This window comes from Chelmon rostratus, chromosome 15 (assembly GCF_017976325.1).
Source record: "Chelmon rostratus isolate fCheRos1 chromosome 15, fCheRos1.pri, whole genome shotgun sequence".
Taxonomy (NCBI): Eukaryota; Metazoa; Chordata; class Actinopteri; order Chaetodontiformes; family Chaetodontidae; genus Chelmon; species Chelmon rostratus.
Window position 1 is genome coordinate 19,621,657 of NC_055672.1, and position 25,944 is coordinate 19,647,600.

General features: G+C 40.7%; 1 protein-coding gene across 3 annotated transcripts in view; it reads right to left on the reverse strand.

Moving 5' to 3' along the window:
- Nucleotides 1–432: 432 nt before the first annotated feature.
- Nucleotides 433–25,944, reverse strand: part of LOC121618206 (CAP-Gly domain-containing linker protein 4-like) — a 32,612-nt gene continuing 7,100 nt past the window's right edge. For 2 of the 3 annotated variants that reach the window (XM_041953563.1, XM_041953564.1), the window contains 10 exons: nt 25,637–25,755; nt 22,029–22,277; nt 17,153–17,288; nt 16,715–16,846; nt 11,982–12,176; nt 10,668–10,802; nt 8,478–8,601; nt 3,159–3,223; nt 2,938–3,016; nt 433–2,611 (listed from right to left, as the gene is read on the reverse strand). In XM_041953563.1, the coding sequence (XP_041809497.1) occupies nt 2,248–2,611; nt 2,938–3,016; nt 3,159–3,223; nt 8,478–8,601; nt 10,668–10,802; nt 11,982–12,176; nt 16,715–16,846; nt 17,153–17,288; nt 22,029–22,277; nt 25,637–25,755 (1,598 nt within the window). In that variant the 3' untranslated portion in view covers nt 433–2,247. The remainder of the gene's footprint in view (nt 2,612–2,937; nt 3,017–3,158; nt 3,224–8,477; nt 8,602–10,667; nt 10,803–11,981; nt 12,177–16,714; nt 16,847–17,152; nt 17,289–22,028; nt 22,278–25,636; nt 25,756–25,944) is intronic. The other variant, XM_041953565.1, reaches the window with a different exon arrangement.

Here is a 25,944-nt window from a genome sequence, read left to right on the forward strand (position 1 = left end):
CCTTGCTTTTGTTTCTCCCGTTTGGACTAAAAAATAAGTAACAGTAAGCATAGAAAAGAATTAAAAGCAGCCATTCAAACATCTCTTTTTTTCCACAATCATGGCACAATAGAGTAAGTCAGCCACCCTCAAACTTGAATGTGTGTGCCCAGGCTGGCGGTAAGCAAACAATGCCACTCCAGCAGCAGGCTTTTTTCAGCTTTGGCTGAGATGAGCCCCAGTGGAATCAGATGGTAAGTGAACAGACATGTAACTATTTCAAAGTGCTTGTGCGATTTCATTTTCAGCCCCCGAGGACGACTCTCCTCTGCACTTTATGAACAGTCCAAGAAAGTCAAGTAAGTCTCTTTTTTATTAGCGCAGGCACACATGATAATGGCGCGCAGCCAACGGAAAAATACAGAGCCGAGGAGATAAGATGTCAAAGTAGAATAGAATATTTTATTGTTTACAAATACTGTTATTTTCCACGACATGTAAATGCATCGGACCGAATCCCTCTTCCACACACATACTTCAAATACACATATCTGGAGTTTCATGAAATAACAATCTATCATCATCTATGACCCACAAGAACACAGCGCCAAAAAACTTCCATACCCACTGTGGAGTTTGTAGTCACTCATGCTGTAATACATTTGGGACTGAGAGAAGATGTGAAATGTGGAACACTTACAAATGCCACAGAAATGATCACAGAGATGGCCTTAATGCAGATGAGAAGCTATTTTTAAAGAAGAAAGTGTTGTTCCAAATGTTTCATAAATGCTGCGCTTTTAAAACGCTCCCCCGTTTCATCTCAGATCTGTGGATATTTCAGACAACCTTGGGCTCGGACCTGACCACCGCTGCTTTTCAATCACAGGGGGCCTGACCAGACAGATCAATGAGGGAAGGCCATTCAAGATTCTACAGCCTCAGTTGGGGCCTACACAACCTAATTGGATGATACATGAGTGTTTTACTGAATAGCGGGCTTGTTTTTTCACACGCACAATCGATGGCTTGTTCTCTACTGAGTTGCCCAGACGACTCTAATCAAACAGCAAACTCTATCCCTGAAACTTCTGGACGATTGCATATTTCCAGTGTCAAGCTGCTTTAATTGCAAATACAATGTGCCGCGTCCAAAGCTCTGAAATCTGGTCGACAAATGCAATGATGAGCTGTCAGGTCTGACACAACGGGTGCCGTTCCAAATTACAGGATCACATTCAGATTTTTTCAAAATCACGTTGAAATAAATGAAACTGTGACACCGCTGTGACAGCTCGGACATGTCGGACGCTCGGTCAGGAGGACAGAGGGTCGAATCCTCGACCCCGAAAGTTTTCAGTCAGGTTTATAATCAGGCTTCGATCGTCAAGAGTGTTCACCGCTCAAGTTAATATATATGTATGAAGGGGAACCTATTTCATAGGCTGTGTACATACTTTACATCACTGCCTCAACAATGCACACAACATAACCATCATTGATTTGCGTAGGCTTCACAGTCTGTGGCAGAGACTGATGTTCGTAGGAGGAAGCATCCTCTGCTGATGCAGCTGCACTCTGATGGAGGCTGATAAGATATCTATGCGTAATTAAATCTTACTTAATTCACATTGATTCATAAAGTGAAAATGCAGTTTGGACTCAACTCCCGTCAATTATCTGTAAGTCAGATGACGACCCAGGAAAAAAAATAATCAGTCTCTCTTGCTTCAAAGTGCTCTTAATAGACACATGCACGCACGCATAGAATCACAGACACATGCACACTTTTGGTTAGAGAGTAGGCTACATTACCACCTAAGTTTTCTGATAAAAATCTTTATTTGCTGTGATCAAAATTAGCTTTGGGTATAGAAATAGTTTTCCTTGTGTGCACATCCATACCATCCACTTTATCTTATCCGATATATCATACTGTTTGTCAGTGCAATTGCATTAATATTAGTGCAGTGTTTTACATCCTGTTTGCCCCGCCAATACAAATTCTAATTGAAGAATTTCAAACAAATTCTATAAAGTGCTTTCTTTGCCTCCAACATTTTTCCAAAAACTAACTCTAGTAGTCTAAATTTTGACCTATTGATAAGTGGTTTTATCGCTGTGACTCACACCGCCTCTGGAAGAGCACAGAGAACGAAGTACATGAATGAGAAAATAACGTGTGATGCAAAAAGGAGCAGGAAGCTTCAAACTTCAACTGAAAACATCGTAAAAGGAAAATCAAAATCTCCATCTCGCCCACAGTCCTCAGCTGCTTTCATTCACCAGGCGAGAGCCGTTGATGCCGCGGTAGGTGACGCGGCTGGGGCGGACCAGCACGCCGTGGCCGGGCCGACAGGTGAAGTAACGGCGGCCGCCCACTGAGCCATCATTCTTGCCCTTGGGGCTTCGGAGCTCCAGACCGAGCCAAAGCCCCGGGGCAAAGTCTGCTGTGCCCAGGTAACGGATGAACGCCATCTCATTGGCGCTGCTGAGCAGGACCTGCATGCCCACGTGGAGGCAGACCTGTCCGACAGAGCCGGGCGAGGGGCTGGACCCTCTGGTGTTCCCGGGAACGCCGCTGCCGCTGCTGAGGGTGCTCCAGCGCCGACGGTGAGGGTTGGAACGACTTCTTTTATTTATTTTTTTGATGATTTGTGAGAGCAGAGGGAAAATGCAGCAAAGAAAGATTCATGAGTAAAAGTATGCAGAGTGAGAGGATACCTCAAAAGTAAGCGGGAGATTCACGGCAGCTCGGTGTTTGAGGGATCGCTCTTCAGTTCCTCTCTCATTATAACCACAATCATGCATCGGCCATTTAAAAAAGGAACCTTTGCTGACTAATACCACTGATTCTTATTAGTATTGATTCTGCCACTGCTGCAGGGGGATTAGGATGAATCTGAAAAGCAAGGGGAGGGTGAAATGTGAGGGCTGTGAGGAAAAAGAGAGGCACACCTGGTAACAGGGCTCCTTCTGCTCGTCTCCTTCGGGGCGGCGATGGCTGATGATGTGCTGAAACTGCGACGGATTGTCCCTGCGCGACAATCACAAGAGTCAAGTACTTCCACACGGACTCTTGCATAATAATGACTTCACAGCACTCACGGGGTAATGAATGCAAAGACACATTTCAAATTAATCTCAGTCAAAGATGGCAATGGAGGCAGAACTCTCACCGTTGACAGGATGGCTGAGGCGTGAGGAGGAGAGCTCTGAAAGACAATCGACAGATCCATGGATCCTGTGAGTAACAGAAGAAGACACAAACATGTAGGTGACATCATATAACTATAACATTACAACAGAGCTGCAATAGCTCCACTGACACTGGCATTAAAGATTAAACATTCCTCTCGACATTTTAAGCAAGATTAGTGTAATATTTGTGTTTTGTACCATTTTAGAGGTTTAAAAAAAAAAAGGAAAGGAGCACCATGCAAAAGTTTGGGCATCCCAAGAGATTTGAGCTCTCAGATAACTTTTACCAAGATCTCTGACCTTAATTAGCTTGTTAGCGCTATGCCTTGTTCACACTGATCATTAGGAAAGGTCAAGTGATGCAAATTTCAAAGCTTTAGAAATACTGTTGCAGTAGAGTATGCAAGACAGCCTAAGAACCTCACAGAACTGAAAGCTAGATTCTGCCCCTTTTTCTTTTTTTGTTATTTTGAAAATATAAAAGACAGAAATAAAAAAGGTAATCTTGCTTAAATTACTAAAGAAATTTGTCATCTTTTACTTGCTTTGTTATTCAAAGTAACAGAAACTTTTGCATGCCACTGTAAATTATAATGTCCCATCTTGAAAATTAAGTCAAATATCAGCACGCATCTGTGAGTTTAGAGAATAGAGAAACATAAACATGACCTGTCTGACGCTAGCAACAAGGGAAAAAATACATTACTGCTGCACAAGCACCTGTCCCACCTATTTATGTTTTTAAGACATTACATCACTATAATAACATACGAGCTCTGGAAGCCATTAAGACGAAGACTGCCAAATGTCGAGAAATGAGCAAAAGAGGAAAAAGGTGACACCTCGTTTGCGAAGGAATGTGAGTGGGGGGGTAAGAAAAGCTGTTTGTTGTCCTAATGGGCTGTGATAGCTGCCGACAGGAGGAGGAAAGAGAAGGAGAAACAAGTTGCAGGATGGAGAGAATGTGACATTTTCCATGCGACAGAGGGAAAGCATGTGTTCGGTTGAGCACGCTGTGTGCCCCAGGGTTAATTAGGAAAAAAACAGAAGGCATGGGACATGAATAGGGGACAGCGAGAAAACACAAGTGCTGACTTTGCAAGAAGCAGCTTTTATCTCATGGAAGACAGTAAACAGAGAGCAATGAAGAGATGAGAAGAGAAGAGGAAATCTCCCTCTTACTGGTGGCTCTGCATTAAGATGAAGCACAAGCAGCAAAAGGAGGGTGAAGAGACTAATTATACCAAGGTAGAAAGATGGAATGTGTTAATTTAACCAGCAATAACTCAAATCTGGAGAGCCTATCTCTGCTCCAAAACAAACACATTCACTACTTCAGATGTCAACTGCTTTTTAAATGGCTTTAATGGATTTCATTCCAGTTGTGACACACATTAGACACTTGAGGAATTGTGCTGTTACTGCTCCATTCAATAAAAAGGTCAGTAGAGTTTATCCACGTGCAGGAGATGTGGAGTAAAAACAAAACAATGTCTGGTGGTAAATAACTTAGCGGCTTGTGAATATGCATGTGAGACAGCAGCTCACGTATCGCAAGGATTAAATGATCCCGCTAAATAGGCACCTTTGCACTTGATCATCTGTTGAGTCAACACTTTGTGTCGTGTGCCCGATCTGACGTGCAGAAATAAGGCCGGGTCCGAGCCCAGCTTTCAAATAATAGACGGGTCCGGTTGGTTTCCAGGTCGTACATCTCCAGGTGTTTTCAGGTTCAGGCTCAGTAGTGGTTTAAACACTTGGAGAATATATGTCAGGGGGTGTTGATGCTTTTCTTTTTACCCTACCAAGACAGTTTATGCTGGCTTTTCCCTCCATGTGCAACCCATCTGTATTTCAGACACAACTAGTCCAGCTGATTACAGCTAATGGTGATCACAATCTCTGCAACAGTGTGATTAATAGGAAAGGAAAATAGGCAAAGTGCCAACTGTTTTACATTTCTATAGTAGGCCTCCAATACTGCTCACTGCAGCACTGTTTTTTTTTTTCGACAGCACAATATACAGGAACACACACACACACACACATGCATGCATACACACAGAAAATGATTGTGAATATAGATACAGCCACAGTTCAGCCATTTATACTGTCATTAAGTCCAGTTAATCTCCAATTTGTGACACTGGGAGTAATTTCTGTGGGAAATACAAGCAAAATCGAGCACATCTCATCTGCTTGGATATCAAAAATTGACCAAAGGGCTAAAATTATGATGCACAACACTTGACTACAGGAAATGCGTTGTCCATGAACACTCTGAAATATCACACAATTCGAAAGCTCACATCAAGGCTGAGGCAGATTATTATTTACTAATATTCATTATTATTACAGGCATTGCGGCTGTGTTCAAATGCACACCCAGGTGAAATGTGCATAATTCATGTTTTTCTGCTCTTTGGTTTTGCATGCTAATGTGTTTACTGTAATTATATGTCTAGTTAGTAAATGCTAGCTTGAATGCATGACAAGACCAGTCAGTACACATCAGAGAGCTTTATAACTACTACTACAGCAGCTACTGCAACATCTTTAAAGACAGGCTTCCTGTTTACAATGTTGAAATACATGAGGTTAGAAAGAAAAGGAAAAGAAAATATATCAGAGTGGCCATAAAATACTCCATGTCAAACGAAATGCCACCACACCACTGTTACAACAGCTCATAAACAACTGGGTCAGATTGTCAACATTCAACACTATCAATGCTAAAACTCTGGAGGATCATATCTCCTCATGTCTTCATGGCAGAGGCTATGTTGCAGCCACTGGTTATAAATCTGAGTGGATCAAGATGACACGTGGAGTCCCCCAGGGTTCGATTCTTTGCCCGCTATTATTCAACCTGTTCTGTATATCATTCTAATGCTTTTCTTTGCGCGTGTAAAGCCCTTTGAACTGCCCTCGTGTTTGAAATGACCTACTGTGTATGAATAAAGCTGCCTTGCCTTAAAAGAGGCTGATTGGACCCCTCAAGAGAGGAGTGCTTAAACTGAGCGGATCTTTTGAACGGAACTCCCACCGGTCAAAAATGTTAAGTTGACAGATGTTGCAAACACATTTCAGTATCAGTTTCTCACAGAGAAGGTTATCAATGAAAATTTAGAGATTTGAACCAAAGAAAATATTCAGCAGCATCATTTAGCCTGATTCTAGTTACAAGCAGGTAAAGCATCCTGTATGATGACAATGTATCTCTATCTACATATATACCGCTGATTTTATTCATGTTAATAAAACTGCCCCAAACGCCGTGGACAGTCATTGACTTATGAATGATTACATCAAAAGTCCAGGAGGATCTCGTAAACTATTCATTGTAAGTATACAATGTCATTCTTCTTATTCTTTCCATATTTTAAAACCCACAGTTCAGTGACGCATGAACAAACCATTCCAAAAGGTATTGCATTATTATGGTAAAAACAAACTGCCAGTAAACCATTGCATTTAAAGTGAAAATAAACTAGATGTCAAACTGCTGAACTCTGCCATATTACTTTGTTGAGAAATAGAAATGTGACATAAAAGAAATTAAAAAAAAAAAAACAATGATATGAGGAGTAGTTGGGACAGTCAGTCTAACAGAGAATTCACTCCACACACCAACACTGGTGGTGCTGTTTTGACCCAATGAAACATTTGCATCAGATCTGTGGTCTGATGCTTTGAAAGATGTTGCCGAGGCCTTTCACTAATGTAGACAACATCTGCCCAGGCTGCACAGTTAAAGCACATTAGCAGAACAGCAACTACAGTCTTCTGCCTGGGTCTATACAAGATACAAGCATTCATCTCAGCATCACTTGATAATAATGACTTTATATATCACATTTATCTAGAAGTATCAAAAGCATTTCGGGGTTATATCTGGGGTTGCCCTTCTCACGAAGCTCAGCTACAATGTGGTGTGCGCCAGGGAGGGACAGCTATCATTCCTCATACACAATATAATGATCTGCCAAATGTGTCCAACACAGTTTCTCAAATGATGTTTGCAGATGACACGACCTTCGTTCTTTCACACTCTCATTTTCAGTCATTGATTAAAGAAGCCAACTTTGGTTTATCTGCTTTTGTGGAATGGTTCAAAGCCAAAAAGGTGTACAAAATCTAACTTTATCATTTTCAGTGACAAAGGGAAAATGAGAACAATAATACCCCTCTAGTCCAAGCAACTAAATTCCTTAAAATGATAATTGATGAGAACTCTAGCAGGAATGAACACATGATTATGTCAGTAAAAAATTAAATATATTGGCAGAATTAGGAAATTAAGTTATATTGTAGACAAACAATAACTTTTAATCTATCCTTACCTCTTACATGATAATACAGTCTGGGCAAGCACATTTTCCACAACTCTTCACAAAATGTTTCTCCTCCAAAAATGCTTTGGCAGAATTGCAACCCAGTCAAATATTTGCTCCCCATCGGCTCCTCTTTCTGGAAACTCAACTTCATACAATATACATTAATGATTACCAAATACAATGTGTATCTTTATAGATAAGATACATTTCAAGGAAGGAAACCTTTCAGCTCACCTCAGGTTATATTTTAAAACTAACTCGTACTCAATCTTGCTCAACCAGAAAGTCATCTAATCTTCATCCTCCCCAATGAGCACAGGTCAATTTCAGGTCAATCAGATCCAGAGGTCCTAATTTATGGAACTCCTCTTCTCATTTTACAGCTAAGTCAGATGTATGCAGAACATAGTCAGGTGTTCTTATAGGTGTGACCTTAAAGGCAATCAAACTCATAATCTGTGCTTTACGTCCAGTCACAAACAACTATGTACTTAAAAGGCAACTGCATGCAACATTTTAAGCTATTGTGTTAAACCTAAACAAATGATATAAACATATGAATTATCCGTAATCCATATTTAAAGGCAGAGATGATGCTGTCTGCCTCATGACTAGGTGCCACATTAAACTGAGGGGTCATGCTTAGCGAGGGCCTCAGGCTTCACGTCTGACAACTCGGAACCTGCTTAATCACAACTCTGGAGGAGGACTGTTTTCCCACAGAGGGCAAAATCAAATATGTCAACACTTGCACAAATGACACTGTCAAAGGAAGTAATTCGTGCCATCAGATGTATTGATGAGGGCCGTGAAATACAACCTCAGGGTTTTCAGGCTTTATTGTCAGATTCTTCAAAAATCTGTTTTTGCTTCTTTGACTGACCACTGGCAAAAACCAAAAGGGACCATTAGTCTAGTCTTTAATGAAAGTATAAGCTGCCTTAAAGGGCCTGCACTCACCTTTGCACACGAGACGGAGGAGCAAAGACGCCGTGTTTTGGTGGGCAGCTGAAGTACCTCACTCCTCCCACTGATCCATCATTCTTACCGCTTGGCTTGTCCAGTTTAATGCCCAACCAGAGCCCTGCACAGACAGAAAGACAGACCAGAAGTGTTTGCACCACTGACGGATAATCACATATCAAATGACCTAAGAGAAGAGATCCACCTTAAAGACGATTAACTGTACACAGAGGAGCAATGAGCTGCTGACTGAAAATATAGCCAAAACGGTGTTTACATTATTGGAAACATCTCGTGATTTGCAGGGATGCACTTCAGATTTCACTGAGCTTTTATAAATTAATACAGCAATAAAGAAAAATACGTCCCTGTCATTTGGTCTTTGAAATAGCCAATACTTTGCTATACAGAAGTCCCCTCTTACATAATTATGAAATAATTAGAAATTATAAATAAAATAATAATAATGAACTGTTTATCTCTGTAACTTTCAGTCTCAAGGCAGAACGTGAGTTCAAAGCATCTTTCTTCTTTCTCTCTGTAATGACTTTGCGACACCTTGCATGTGCCGTATCAGGAAAAAGATAAAATGAAAAAAAAAAGTGTAAAGTGTTCATCAAGAAGCGCTGCTTTTGGTTTGGAGAGCCAGTCCTCACTCACCCAGTCCTACGACTGCACTGTGAGATAACAGAGCTTCGCTATCACTGATTTAAGGGTATCAAAGGAAACTTAAGACTGAAATCCCCTCAAACACGATCCTCAGTGGTGTGAGATACATAAGTACTTATTCATACATGACTGATGCCTGGGAAGAACTACTCCTTAAATATTAATGAATAATGGGAGCGGTTTTCTGTCAAGGTTTCAATGGCTTTTGTTCAGCAGAAGCTTTCTCATCTTATTTTTCCAAGAGTCTTCTGTCCAACTCAAGGTTTGCCGCCGCAGTGACTTGCGGCTGACTTTTGTTGAAATGTAGCCCATGCAAGTTGAAAGAGGAGTTTAATAGAATGATCGCGTTCTCCACATGTGGCTCATTATGCAGTTTTGACACCGCGCATACATTCTAACAATTATGCAAACAATTTTGAAAAGTCTTGCTACAAACAGAATGGAGAATGAAATCAACTAGAGGCAACCAAAGGCAAGTTCTAAACTGCCTGTCCTCGATCCTGACCATCCCTTCATTCATGTCGTTTGTTTGGACAGAACTTATTCAGCACAAACTCAACCTCGTCATTAACAACATGTTCACCAAGTCCAAACCGTATTAACTTTCTTTGGTTATGTTTCAGAAGAGAGACTTGATTCTCAAGTGTTTTTACTTTTATGTATTGAAATAATCAGAAACTTATCTTTAAACCTTTAATGACAACAAGGTAACCTAAGCTGTGCAATCACTGCTATTTATTTGGTCAAAATCCACCAGCTCACCAGCTTGCAGCCCAATTAAAAATACCAGGATGCATTTAGATAAACATTAGAGAAAACTGCAGTAGTTGCAATTCCATTTGTCTGTCTGTCCTGAAATCAGCAAAGGCAGGACAGCCATGATTTATTAAAGAGGATAAGAAATTTTTTTGATAGGCTTTGAATGCTTTTCTTTCAATTTTTTTTCAACTCAAGGTGCCATATACATTGACTCCTCTGGGAGGCCCACATGTTTTTTATTGAACTAACCTAAAGGCCTATTACTAAACACATTTAATAGTATGCTATTAAGGAGAGGTCAAGTCATTCATATAGTTAATTGTGAAACCAGTCAGTGGGGAGTCTATTGAATCAATGTCAGCGCTTTCTGTTAACTAAGGAAAAATTATTTCATTTGTTGTAACTGTGTAGTTTTTAGTCATATTTCTAAACAACCCAACAGGCCATAAAGCTATGACACATGGCACACACCATGACACACAATCATGGCACACACCAGGGTAACTGTAGAAAAAAACCTTGCAAATGAAACTTCAGAAGAGCATTTCAATATGCATGTGCACATAGCATTCACATTTCAAATAATCCAATTTAACACGATTTACAACAAGTTGTTTTGATGGAAGCGAGGCTGAACAACATCTTTATCCAGAAGATGCTGCAAAGCATCTGCCAAATAAAGAGTGGATTCATGGTGAAAGCGTCATAATTTCTAATGTAAAATCTCTGCAGGGAGAACACCAATTTTTAATAACTGACCTGGAGCAAAGCTGGTTTTTCCATAAAACTGGACTACACCGGTTCTCTGGCCGACCACCAGCACCCTCTCCCCCAGGCGCACCTCAGGGCCCACACACACAGAGCTACTCGCAGAGGGGGTTCGGCTTCGAAGACCTGGGAGAGATGAACGAAGAGTGTTTCCCTACTCTGACAACTGGTGTCCTCAGTTTGAATCCATTACATACAGAGGGGGAAATAATTATTGGATGAAATGAAACTGAGGCCAGCCATTGGTATTAACTCAAAACTACACAGAAAAAGAAACCGGAACTTTCCAATCCATAAAAAAAGCAAAGTGCAATACAGTGGAATGACACAGGAAAAAAGTATTGAACAAACCAAGTAAAATTTATTAAATACTTGATGAAGAATTATTTGTTTGCAATGACGGCTTCAAGATGCTCCCTGTACAAAGAAACTAATCTCTCACAGTGTTCATGTGGGATTTTAGCCCATTATTCCACAAAAAACAGGCTCCAGTGAGCCCACTGGTGAGTCTTGATCTTCATTTCCTTGCACAAATGTTCTATTGATGACTGATTGGCTCATTCCAACACCTTTACTTTCTTCCTCTGAAACCAGCTAACAGTCTCCTCAGAGTATGTTTTGGATCGTTGTCCTGCTGGAAAGTTCACCTGTATCTCATTCACATCATCCTGGTGGACAGATTCTTCTCTAGAATTTCCTGTTAATGGCTCCATTAAACTTCCCATTAATAATTTGGATCTTAACAGCACCATGAGAGCCTCTGAACTGTAGATGTGGTATTCTTAGGGTCTTATGCAGAGCCATTTCTCCTCCACACATGGCGCATTGTATTGTTGCATGGAGACTGTGGGGCTGGATTGCACTGCCTATTATTTTCTCAGTTAAGACTCTACCTAATATGGCCACTGCCTAACTTTCTGACTGCCGATTGTTTGGAAGAACTTACCTACCAACATGCACCAGCACTGTTGATTGTAATTAACACAGGTAGGAGAATTAATGAAATTAGTGAAAAATTTGTGAAAACAGCTGTTTAGTGCTTTTTCTTACTGTGTTACTGTGTCATTCCACTTGATTGGACAAAACTTGTTTTTATGTGGATTGTGGATGTTCTTCATCTTTGTAGTTTTACTGAGGTAATACCAATGTCTGGTCTCAGTTTCATGAGAATAATTGCATTAAAAACACATTTAAGGAAAAGGTATTTCCACCAGTCTAAGTATAATCATGAAAAAAATCCTGAAATAATGAGCTTCTTTAAGTCAGAGTTAAGACAATATTTATATAATATATAATAATACAGACCTGCGGTACTAAGTGCAGTGGTATCGGGTGAAGAGCGGAGGGCCGGTGAGGGCGTGGTCCTGGGACTCAGGGAAGCGCGCTGTCTTCGCGGCCTGGCAGGAAGACGTTGCCTTGGCAGCGGAGGAGGTCGGGCACCGGGGCCATGCCGAGAGTCCAGCGAAGAGGACGAAGAGGAGAGAGACCGGGAGAGAATACCTGTGATGAAGAGGACACAGAGGAATGGGTGACAGATAACTTAGAGTCAAAAATGAATTAATAATATATATTCCTGCTAAGACAGCTATAGGCTACGCATCATTCAAAAAAGGTGCATTAACTGTTGCATCTAGGCTCCACTGAACATTAGTTGTGAATGCTGTTATCCATCCTGCTGTCTAAAAATCACACCACACAATGTGTGTGCCTCCCCTTTTAATATCCAATCCACCATCCACCCATTCAGGCTTCACAGACTAATTCCATCAATATAATGAAGCTCAGCCTATTATTTAGTTTTCCATTTTACTCTTCTGAATGTGAAAGTGCTGGCAGCACTCAGCTCCAGACAATTACGGCTGTAGTTTTTCAGAAATCCAAGCAGCGGTGTTACATGATTCTAAGGCAGTGCATCAAGTGAGCTCAATCTTTTACAGTTGCTTGTCATGTTACTGAGGTCCAACTAAGGGCCAAAATGCTAATCCCCTCCCAATTTGAGGGAAATTTTGATTTTTTTTTTAGCCTTAGTTAATGGGCCCCGCAGAGTGGACAGCAATGCACAGAAATAAGATAAAGAAATGACAGAATCAGCAGCCTTGAGTTAGTCAATCCCTCAATGCATTAATTGATCACTGGACTCGGTTTTGTGCGGTTTTGGGTTCATGCATAATGATCACAACTTCAAGCAAATTGCATTTTCAGATTGAGAAAATCTGGAATTCAGATTATGATCAATATTCAGTTGCATACTGTGTTTTTTACCATCTAAATTATGCTTCAACTGCAAATGCAGCACTAATGGATACACATGATTTATCAAAATATCACAGTTACATTTATGAAATACAGCACTTTTTTTTTTAAGAGGCTCTGATTCTCTTATTGAACTACCCACAAATGGATTATGATGTTAGATTTAAGTATTAAAATGCACGATGATAAGAGACAGGTGATGATTAGGAGTGTGCGGAACAAATATTCAGTAATTTCCACAGTTTCAACCAAAGAGAGATTATGCTAAACACTGCAAACTCTCTCCCACACCTCATGCCCTGAAGCACAACACATTAAAGCCCACGCAGCTGTGCCTGCAGTACCTGTCCTTGTCACTGAGCCATCTCCCTCTGTGCCCTGACTGGGACCAGGTGGACTTTTTTGATTATCAAGGGTTTTTTTGACAGATGGAGATAAACCTTTCCACCCCCACACGCACACGCACACACACAGACACACACAGACAAAAGAGACACAATAACGATTTTTTCAACACAGAGATCAATATTCATTATACTTTCTTTTACATTCTTTTGTTTGACAGTTAAAAGCTGAACTGGGATATTAAAATCCATCAGTATAATACATAATAAAAATAGAAATATGAAATATAAAATAATCTAGTTATCACGGTGTATCTGTTGAAGGACTGCTGAATATTATGAGCATGGGTGGAGTGGTTTGCATTTTAATACAAGATGCAGAGAAGCAGTTTAGAAAGTTCATCGAGTTTGGAGAAAAAAGCAGAATTACAAAGAAGGAAACTGAGACGACACACAGTGTGGCACTCCAAGAGCGGCAGAGTTAAAGGCAGAGAGAAATAAACTACGCTGAGAAGATAAAACACAAGAGCAGGAGAGTGAAGAAATGTAAATAACAGGCAGCATGACATTGTCCAGTAGCAAACAAACAAGAATTAAAGAAAAAGGCATTTTTTCTTAATTGAACTAAAGCTGTCTCTTTTACTCCAACACACAATAAAAACACTTATATGTGCTGAGACAAGCAGCTACACCCACACAAAGTGTGACAGTGAATACAAAAGGAAAAAAAAAACTTCAAAAGGAATCTCAAATAACACACAATGAGAAATAACATTTCTCGCAGAAGTAAACATAGTTATGTTCTTTAACTAGTTTATAGCACCAAGTCTTAACAACTTCAAGCCTTTTATATAGTTTGTTGACTTGAATTAAATCTACCATTAAACTGACAAAAGCCTTTTAGAGGCTGTTCTTTAATAGGTAATAAAATCAACATCCATGTATCTAAACAGAATTAAGGAAAAAATAATGCTCTCAACTCATACATAACTCTGCCATATAAACTGTCTCACATTACTCTCAACTCATTAATATGTCACCTAAGTTTAAACTTTATTGTGCTTTGCTAAGGCGTTGGAAAAATCTCAAATCAGCCTGGTTTTTATTGATTGCCATTTCAGCTCACATTTAGAGGGAGCTGGGAAACGTTCCCCTCAGAGGCAGAGTTGTGTCTTTCCTTTGAACTCCAAAGAGGAGACTACATTTCAACTCAGAATACCAAACATTTCTTGTCACTTGACCTTTAGCTTGCAGGGACCTCCTGGCTCTATCTATCCCTTCCACATACTGACGCTTGCTTCAAGTGACAGACTGCAGCACAGACTGAGCCCTTCTGAATCAAGCGGCGGTGCTTTGTGAGCGCTGTCTATGTTCCCATCGCCCTTTGAGGCCCGAGCCACAGTTGACACACTCTAATAGGGGCCAGCGTAGCATTCTGCTGTGTCTGTCTCCCCTGGTTAGCGAGACGAGACAGTTCCACAATGACTCATCCAATCTATAGATACACAGGAGCCAGCGAGCACTGCCGATCCAATGAGACGCTACAACACAGGTGGCGCAGAGAGGTTGGGCTTTAAATGGCTGGCAAAGGCCCTGAAAAGTGTTTGGTCATAAATTAGTCTGGTTCCTTGGTTGTATGGAGTTGCTGAGACACATGCCTTCACATGCATTGCATGCCACACATAACACACTCACATACACCTTGTGATGAATGGCTGCCAGGCCATTCAGCCTGTCTATGCCCTAGTTATTAAACCCTGCTTAATTGGACCATCAATCTCGAAATTCCATAGGGCACTGAGGTCCGCTATTCCAGTCATGTCCAGATCAATCGGCCTCCAAAACATTTGAATATTACGCCACAATACAGCTGTACACCCTAGAGGGCGCAAGAACCACGAATATCTACCGTGACAAGGCTTCTACAATCTGAGGTAACTGGACTATATTATGAGACGAGTCAGACGACATTAGTCAGGAGCTGAGGATATAGGCATCCAAGGACTGTGAGAGCAAGGTCTTTTCAGCAGTCTAATTTATGCATTGTCCTTTGGCACTGGTTCAGAATCCACTTTTCAAAGCATTCGAGGAAGATTAATATGAAAGCCCAGATGCAATAAATCCTGCAATGCGGTGACATGGCTCATACAGGCTAGGCGAGTTGAGAAAGCCTCTTTTTGGCACAAAAGAGTCAGCTGGGGTCATGATTCACCTGATGGCCTCATCCGGACACCGTGAAGTGACTCAGTCCCTCCATAGTAGGCTAAAAAATCCACTGTGTCAGCGGGAAAAATGTCAGTACAGGCATTCATTTTAGTATCTATAATGACCGTATGCCCTCAAGAACTGCTATTAATACTTCAGCGACGACTGTTTTTCAATTACACTGGACACATTTCATTTCACTAGACTTTATACTGCTCGTGTTTACATATTGGGTAAAATTGGCTCATATTTGACTTGCTTTTTTATTTGATTGATCAATGGCATTAGGGACAAAAACAGGGCATACTGCTCCTGTATATCTAACTGAGTAATTAAGAGATGATACTCTAAAATCAAAGTAATGCAAAGTGCAAATTAAACACAGACAGGTATATCCTATGGAAAATTAAGTAACAGCAGTTGTGGAGAATGTTAGTACCTCGAGTTTAGAGGAATTTAACAGCCTAATCACTCGTTTTGCTGACCACATTAGATGTATAGCAGAGGGAAAGAAGTGGTTGAGGATCACCAGAATATCCCACAGGATGCGGCCACTACTGTTATCCAGTTAGTGGAGAATGGGGGGGTATTACCACCAACAACTTTCAACACATTGTTGCCAATGAAATGAAATGTAGTGAAAAAATGGACAAGCAAAGGTCACTGTTTCTATTGATGCTATTCTAAAGTTGTTGTCCCAAACCCCCTAAAGTGAGCGCACTCGAAGACAATTTCTTCAACTATCAGACGATATCAGGAAGCATTCATCAGGCTAATGTTGTTACTCCAAAATGTTCTTCATTTTTTATATGATATGTGGTTTCCAATAACGTATCCACTGGTCTCCTCCAGGGGACTTTTTGGCCTGTGTTCACAAAAGTTCACACATTTCTTTTCCCTCAGGGCCTGACAGGCTACTCAGTTTCACCACCTTTGTAGTTCACGTTATGACTTGATAATTTTTATATCTTTTTTTTTTTTTTTTTTTTTAATTTACGGTACTTTGTGGCAAAACTCCTCAGGCAAACCCATTCTTCAGAAAACTTCACCTCACACTGACCTGCAATGTTTAGTCAACCTGACAGAACCTGAGCAAAGCTTGAATCATAATAACGACAGAGCCAGGTGAAGCATCCAAAGCCATCAAATCAACAGCTGGTACTATTCCTGTGTGATTCATCACACAGAGCAACAATGTTCAGAAGTGTTATGAGCTGTTTGCAACCCTCTCTTTACCTGTGTTTATCTTGGAGGTGATGCGGGACAGGTCAATGCGACGAGGGGGGCGTATGGGTGTAGACGTCTTTGTGGTGCTGGCTTTATGTTTTTCCGAAGGTCTGCTTATCTTTGAGAGGGGAGCAAAGATTCCTGAGGAAAAAATAAAAAAAAGATTTTAATGATACACAAATCGGAAGATTGCGGGAGATTCAAGACATGGAGTGACAATAAGACGAATAAATAAAAGAGATATTGCATATGCTAATTTGGATACATTCAATTTACTGACAATTGACATGAAGGACAAGTCTAATTTCCTGGGGTTGGATACATTATCACTGAAAATCTGATTGGACCACTTAAGTCTTCTAAACTCAATAATGGTGGAGGTAACTGATGAGCAGGTGGGCGAGTCAATGTGTTTGATCTTTAGGTGCTGCCTGAGGCCTGACCTACCATGTTTCATTCGACAGGTGAAATACTGAACCCCTGCGACTGAGCCGTCGTTCTTCCCCTCTGGTTTGTCCAGCTCCACTCCGGCCCAGAGGCCTCCTGAGAACTCAGTGCTGCCGCAGAATCGCAAGGTTCCAACCTGAGTGCACACAATCACATACCACGGAACGTCAAAACGGTGGGGGAAATCATTAAATCTTCATGCCATGCATTATGTTAAGGGCAGAACCCCTACCAGAAACTCAACATTTTCATTTGTCTTTCTTCACTAAAGCAGCGGAGGAAAAAACAATTAAAAGTGAAAATAGAGATCAAAGCATTAGACTGTGCCAGAAAACGCAGGAAAGATAATAAGAGTTTTGATTAGTCAATCTCTGTTCTCAGTGTGGCACAAAAATCTATTATTGGCACATTCTTTTAGAGCCAGTGTCCAACTGGGCTAGAATTAGTATTTTCTTATTGTCTACAAGTGTTTGTTTGCATCTACGTGTATCCAGTTTGGATGGCCACACAGCAAGGATACATCGCAGAACACAGCCACAAAAAAAAAAAAAACAATTACTGATGTGTGCAGGGATTTTAACTGGGACTGGTAAAGTTTTCATCAAAATCCTTCCCCCTGTGGCTTGCAAGTCAGTGTGAGAGCCAAGCCAAAGCTAGATTGAGGGTAAAAGGACCACCAGACTGCTTCCAAATGGATGTGACATCATCATCATGGACCTGACACCAATGGCCAGCTTCTCTATGAAACAGCCATATTTATGATAGACAGTATGATGGCCAGCATATATGTGAAACTACTTACCTCCTACTGCTACTTAGAGCTTTAGAACTATTTCCACCATTAAGCACTTCCATCAAAATGTGTGCATTAAACTGCTGTGCAAGTTAGGCTAATGCACAACGAATGGCGAGCGACAGGCCACCTCTACCAATATGCACTAACACCATCAACATCACTTGCATGAACAGTTTACCTTCTACCTTTACTTTAATGGCTTTGATTTGTCTGAAAACTACACACACAGCTCTTGTACGGCAAATCTGAAAATCCTTACAGTCAGTGTCAACCTCAACAGACAGGCGCGGCAAATTTAGAAGAGCATCCCTGACCACTAAAATTTGCGTGATTAGCTGTTTTCAAAATTTACACTTCATTAAAAACACCAACCACTTCATCATGGTTTCTGACCTTAAATTCTACAAACTTTACAATTTAAAGGCCTCATTCAAATATGATAAAAAAATGTCAGCCCTGAGAGTAGAAAAAGGCACTCCTTGATTGGATGAGAGTCATTTGTCAGGATTTCTGTCATAAAAATCAAATTACCTTATGATTTTTGTTATTATTGTAATGATTACAATAGTCTTATGCCATAGAGGTCAAGAAAATAAATACTGTGTTCCACAGTAACCTAATAATGTACCTAATTTGTTTTTTGGCGAGCACTGACATGGCACTGAGATTACTCGTAAAATGGTAGAGATGTCACTAACTGTTTTAACTTTCAGAGGCTTACCAAGTTGACTTTTCCAGTGGCAGCACTGGGACTAATATTTAAAAAAATTAAACAAGGGGCACCAGGCCGCATTCAAATGGCTGCAAAAGGCAACCGAACACATCGTTGAATATCTCAACTTTAAGACACCAAAATCAGCTATAAGCTCATGCTAAAGAGTGAATGGGTTGGGATCACTGTACAATAGGGGTCCCCAGTCCAGTCTACAGGATACCAAAAGAACAGAACAGAAAAACTTAAACGTTGGTTTGTTGTGTTTAAAGAATGAATGTGGAAAAAGCGGTTTCCAAGATTAACAGAAAAGTTTGCATTTTTATAGAAATAATTGAGAAATTGAGAGTCGTGATGAAGAATACAACACACTACCAAAGCCTGAGGCGGTAGCTGGTGACTATGAGGAGTTGGTGTTTGGAATGAGCCACATTGATTTCATGTATTTCAAGTTCTTAGTTGATGCTGGAAATTAAGTTAAAAGTCAGCTGCAAGTGATGACAGAGATTGCTCAACTGAGCACTTGAGCAGATACTCATGATGCTGAAGCACCGAAGACTGCAACAGAGGAGTCTGGTGATTCTGTGCTGAAGGCACAAACAGGGTCTCTTTCAGCTGCTTCGTTGGGCTACTAGGCAGCTGTTGCAAAATTTAAACAGAAAGCACACATTTCCAGGGTTTTCATTTCCTTTTGGAGCAGGAGCACTGTGCAGCAAATTGGCAAAAATGAACTGTGCCATGAACATAGTTAGGAAACTGTGAATTCCATTTGACCGATGGGGCTAAATCTCCACCGCTTTCAAAGCGTGCTTCTTGTCAAAAGGATTACACATGGCTTACACCACCACGCCGAAGTTGAGTGGTTAGGTCAAGCAGCCATAATAAAGTATTTCTTTGCATTACGTGGAGGAACTGGGCAAAAATAAATCGGTTTTAGGATGAATTTCTTTGTCCAAAATCTTCGGTAAGGGCTGTTATAGTGTATTGAAAGTCAGAAGCAATTAAACAAGAAAAGAGAAAAAAATACCAGTGGCAAAAGCTGAAGAAAGGCCCACACAAACAGGCAGACCAGCTGCACCATGTGATGCAACCAAAGAGTAAACTGCCTGCTTTAACGGACATATTTTAAACATACACTGCAATTACACTGCAACTGGTGCTTATAATTACAGTGCTGGGGTGTGATTACTTCAGTGTATCACCTGGTTTACACTTGATTTATCAACTTTCTGACAGATTACACATTTTCACTGCTACAAAGAATCAACCAGCGTAGCGTAGTCAACACTGACAGCTGTGCACACCATGGATCGTGTGAGGTCGGATGAACAAAGGAGCAGTCTAAAAGAGGATGACCCACAGGCAAAGAGGAAGAGCGGGAGCGTTTTAAAACTTCCATCGTTACCAGACATTTAACAGAATCACAACTGTAGTTGGATGAACTTCAACACGCTCAGATAAATGTTGGTGATATACCAGAATAAACTGTCAGAAATAACCCTGAATGCTGGATGGATGTCAAAAGGGTGTTGCTAAGCAACTGGAAACTATTTTTTCTTGGTTGAGGACTGGAATAATTGTAGAAAAATTAACCAAAGCTTCTGTCTTTGTTTGGTATAAACCACTGCACAGCTGCATTGCACTGATGTGTCGTGGCTACTGGCGAGGATGGTGGTTTATCAATCCCCTTTGTACATTATTACTTTACTGGCTATTTATGTTGAACACTTCAATTTTATGTCCCATTGTTTTAACAGTAGGTGTTTATAAAATATCCATTCAATCAATAAAGCTAGGGAAATAATAAAACATTCTTTTCATCTCTGAAAAACAACACGGCAGGATTTCAGATCCAAATCTGCTCAGTGCCACTGAGTAACTATCTGTGTTGTGTGTGCATTAGTGAGTCTGCTCTCTCTCCTGTGTTGTCTCTGTACTGACACACAGAGAAGAACATTGTTCAAGTGAAACTGCAGGGAGCTGGGTTCAATCCCCAGCTCGGCTGCTTCCAGCTTGGCCTATCGCTTTGGGTTTGTAGTAGCGGAAGCTGGTGAGGGATCATGTTCTTGTCACAGCGCTACAGTCTCATGCTGGCTGGTCCAGCTCCTCCACAAAGGGGGGTGGAGTGGAATAGTATGAACGCCTCCACACTTAAGCCCCCCTGGTGAACAATGCTGGTGTCACTGCTGCCGATGTATAAGGCTGGTGTGGAGCTCTGTTAAGAGTTAGTATAATGTAATTATTAATCACTGCTAACATTGATAATTATCTTTGCTTAGTGAAAATGCAGCCTATTTTCCCTTCCACCTTTGTGGTTTTTAAATGTGAATACTTCAATCTTGAGTAAAATATATCAAAAGAAATAACATGGTAGGATATAATCTAGCTCTTCCTGCCTGATTTTGCAGATATGTTATGGTCTAGGGTTGGGCAATCGTTTCTATTTTCATATCATCCGATCGTGGTTAGTGGAGATCGCTGCCAGGAAAAAGTTACAGTACTCTGAATAAAAAGTTGAAAAAGCACCCAGAATGAACTTGAAACATCTGGTTGTTTATTAGATACATTTTTGTCTTCCTGCCAAAGGCACACACAAAGTGAAATGCTCGCTGTACTGTACTGTAGAGTTGGGCCATTACTTGAACAATACACTCTATGGAACATGGGATCCTCTGACTAACTTTTATGCGTTCATGTAGGTATGTCTGGTAAAAGCTGTATTCCACAGCTGCCCTGCCCCCCCCAAACTCAACAGCACCCAGCAGTCATCACATCACAAGCTCCCACCTTGTCCCATTTGCGTTTTACAGTGAGTGACTTGCAAAATGGCAGTCAATTATTTGGCATATTGAAAACATTAACTTTCAGCAGCATCGTCTAATATTTCATTTCCATTCATTTTTCATCACCGGGGTAAAGAAAATTGAAATTGTTAAAATTCTTATGATATTGGTCATTAACTTGCCATCAATTTCAAAATCTACCGACACCATTGTGATAAAGAATTACAAACTATAAGTGCTCCCCTCTCACCCAAAGTGACAGAGTGCCATCACTGACACTGAAGGGAGTGGCATTATTTAGTTTTTCTGTCGTTGGTAAAGCCCATTTGAGCATGAGATTGGTTGGATGTAGCATCTGACCACTGCAGCTTTCTTTAAATGCAGGCTGTCAGGTTCTCCCTGTAACTGGAGGACTGTACATTTGAATTCAGCTGATCATCCCGTACTGATTAGAGGGTTGGAAAACGGAAAACGAGAAAGGCGATATTTCATAAGAATCTTAAGACTGAAAACGCTGCTGTTCAGGGAGTAATGATGATACTTTATAATTGTTCTTGCCTGACCTGATAATGACCTACCACACACCTTCTGTCCAGCAATCACCACGCAGTCGCCTAGTCGGATTCCCATCGTGGCGAGCTGTATCCTGGCCTTGTCGGAGAGGGCAGGGAGAGGCTGGGCTCGCAGTGTGAGGGGCAGAGGGGAGCTGGGTCTGGGTAAAGCCTGCCTCAGCAATGTCCGGAGCTCTTTGGCCACGGCGGCTGCGTCTGCCATCTCCAAGGGCATGTCGAGAGGGTCAGGCACCACATCTGCTGGACACTGCCCTCTTTCATTCTGTGGGAAGAGACAAAGATGAAGTTAATTTCATCCAACTGTTTTTGCCAGCATGCCACGTAATGTCATCTAAATGATCAGTATTGATAAATATCAGGTGCAGTATTGCCCCCACTGATGACAAATATTGAATACAAAACATGTATTTTTGCTTCCACAATCAGAATTTTCACCGTTTTATCACTTTTGTAACAAGAATGCTGGGCTTAACAGAATCATTAATTATATCTCTACTCCAGAACAAAATTACCCCTGCTTGTTTCAGAGCAGGTACACAATGTGGATGTCTAGTCAGGTGGCTCAGAGAGATCAGTCAGTGAGAGTTTAGACAAAGTCAGCAAGCCTAAGTGTGAGTGGAGGCGGGAGGAGACGGCTGTGGAGGCCTGACAGATGAGGCGAGCTCTTTAATCGTCACCGAGTATTGTGTTATGTTAGTGTGTGACTTCTGCGTTTAAAAGGGGTAGTTTGGATACGCTGAAGTCATACAATAACACAAACAAGCTAACTGATGGAGGCAGCGGTAGACCGGCAATTTCCATGTTCTGTGAGGTAGAATTATAGTTGTCAAAGGAGTCCGGTGGCTTTGATGGGAGCGATATAATAGCTTCAGTTTCACATTGGAAAGGGCTATGCAAGGCCAAGTTAAAGCAGTGAATACATTCTAAATATAGCATACACTTAAATTAATACGTTTTAGGCAGCCCTTTTTTTGGTGGCTAAAATGTTTTGCTGCTGCCCCTGTTGACAGCAGTACATTGCTTAGCTTCCTACACCAGTACTCCTGCTGCTTCTCCAAACTGGGGGCCTGCACACCACCATCAATTATAGGTAATACACTGACTATGAAATAAGTACCTCATACAACCACAAAATCTGAACTATCCCTTTAAGTCTATCCTAATAAATACTCATATGCCATTTGCCATTTACCCAGAACTCTCAGCTTCCATATGGCATGTGAGTATAGTATTGGGATAGACTTGAAACCTTCCACACTTTAACAACACAGAGGAATGACCCCCCTGATTCTGCAAGACATATATTTACATCAAACTACAAGTTCATAGGAACAGTTGTACAGTTTAACACAATGCAATACAGGAGCCCTGCAATGAGTCCTATCTTTGGGGAAATATAACAGGTTTTGTCAACACGATGCCAAACAGTCGTTGATTAAACTCTGTGGTTTATTTTGAGGTTGTACTGTCGTGCTGAACGGCTCGTTTTTTGTTCACTACAATTTACATACATGACAAGGGCAGAATATTTTAAACATTTCTCAATATAGTGCAATCCAAAACAACATTGGTTGGTGTACAGGATAAGTACAGTAATAAACTGGTTAATCAAACGTACTGTACCACATCATGGGGTGGTGTTGCAGCATATAAAAAGGCTGATAGAACTAACCTTTGCCGGTTAATTCGTTTTCAAACATGCTTGCCACATTTAGCACACGGCCGATGGCAGCTGTACCTGCCAGCAAAACGTATGGATGGCATGACGTCACTCTACCCACCAAAAATCCAGCTCAAACCAGACTTGCAACAGTGGCTACCTTCAAAACTGGAACAATCAAGCAAGCAATCCACTGCAGGAACGTACTACTAATGGAAAGTATGACGAGTTGCCATACGATACGTGCTAAGGGAAGCATGAAAGGCCAGTAACATCTTTTATTTTTCCACCCTTATAAAACTTTCCACTGCTCAAACTCAGGGTTTGTTGTGACAAATCTCTGCAGGGCCAGAGAAGAGAAATATCAAATTAAACCTCTTCTAAGTCTGACCTTTACTCAAAAGGAAAAGAGATATTAAACTGAATTTTTTGACCATGGTAACATGCCTTATATTCCACTGCCAGCCACCATTTACATTTTTCAAATGCTAGCGACACATTTTGGTGGGTAAAGCATCTCGCTACATCACAAATCAATGCACATGGTTTTACATGTTCCAGGCAACGCCATTTCAATGTTGCTTTTGAGTGTCCGTGTGTTTTGCATGGTACGGTATAATCAGTGATACGACTAAAATTGATTGAGTCACAGCAGACATTCATTTTGGTCCTTTGCAAACTATGAAGAGGATTACTAGAGGGAAAAAAAGGAACAACAATATCAGAATTTGCAGAAACAGATGCAACATATCACAAGGCTATCTGGAAGCAACAAAGTCTCCATCAACCTTCAATAATAAAGCAGACTGAAAACAAACAATCTCCCCTCAGTGGTGTTCAGGATAAATGACAAACAATAATGGCTCTAATCCAGAAAATCTCTAAATTAATCGTTAAAAAAAGGATGTTTCACATCAACCAGCGTTCACATGCTCTCCAAACTTTTCATTCAGACAGTAAAATATACAGTAGAGAGCCTCTGCACTCATCTGTGAGCAGGGGAATTAATGGATTATGTAGTGCTTTGGTGACCTCCAGTGGGAAAATAAGAGCACACAAAGAAAAGACACCATTTCTGTTCACCAGCTTTAATGTGGCTGAAAAAACCTGAGTCATGCATCTTTAATAGAATCTATAGATTTAGAAGTTAAATGAGGATAAAACTGACGAAACAAAATATCCTCTTTTTAAAATTGTGATGGGCATTTTCAACAGTTTACTGTATGAACTAGATAATCAATTTAATTTAAAAAAAGACAACGATAATACATATGATCTTTAGCAGCCTGAGATCTCAGTACTGTCCTTTGTTTCCATTTATAAATATTTAATTCAGATCAATATCATCACCTTACCACATTTACCATATACCACATATTTATGTTAAAGAAGGGATGATTTGCAATTTGTTGCATAGGATTGTTGTGCATCATAAGTGATAAACCAAAGGAACCCAAAAAAAATTAATTGAACTGAAATGCAGTAATAGTGATGCTCAAGAAAAAACTAACCATTACCTTCAGCATAAACGAAAAGTTAACATTTTGAATTAGAGAAAGATGCAATAGAGTGTGATAAATGCATGACAAATAAGTATGATTGTGTGTCGTGATATTCAGTCTCTTTTTAAGTTCCAAAAATTCTCCTCTGCAGTAAAGACAGCAGACCCTTTTACATAAGTTAAATGATCCTGTGGTGCAGCAGCACTGCTGGCTCACAGTGTGAGGAGATGTCAGGAGACGGGCCGCTGCTCTCAGCGCAGATTGGAAAATGATGGGGAAAATCATTCAGGGTTGTTCTGTAGTATCTCATATTGAGCTTTGTTTCCACAGTTAATCAGTAAGCATGTCTTTAATTTAGAGTACAGGGTTGAATGTCCTTTTGGATGGTTTGGATGAAAGAATTAGTTCGTCAAACTTGCGTATAAGTTTATGTAAAAGGACAATTACAAGGACACTTACCCTGAAAGCAGGGTTTGCACCCAGCTCCAACAGACATTTCACAGCTGACATGCACAGGTTGGACGCAGCGATATGCAGGGCGGTGCCAAAGTCGAAGTCACTGCAGGTGGAATCTACCGCTATAAAAAAAAAAAAAGTCATTCAGTAGATATTGGCATTACACATCAGAAATGCTATGGGACTGCTGTGCATTTTTTGTTTTTCAACTAGTTCACTCAAATAAAGACACAGATTTACAATTTTTGACCACCATTACACTCATTCTTCAAAAAAACTGAATTCTTGCCCCTGTAGAGGTTGTGTAAGCA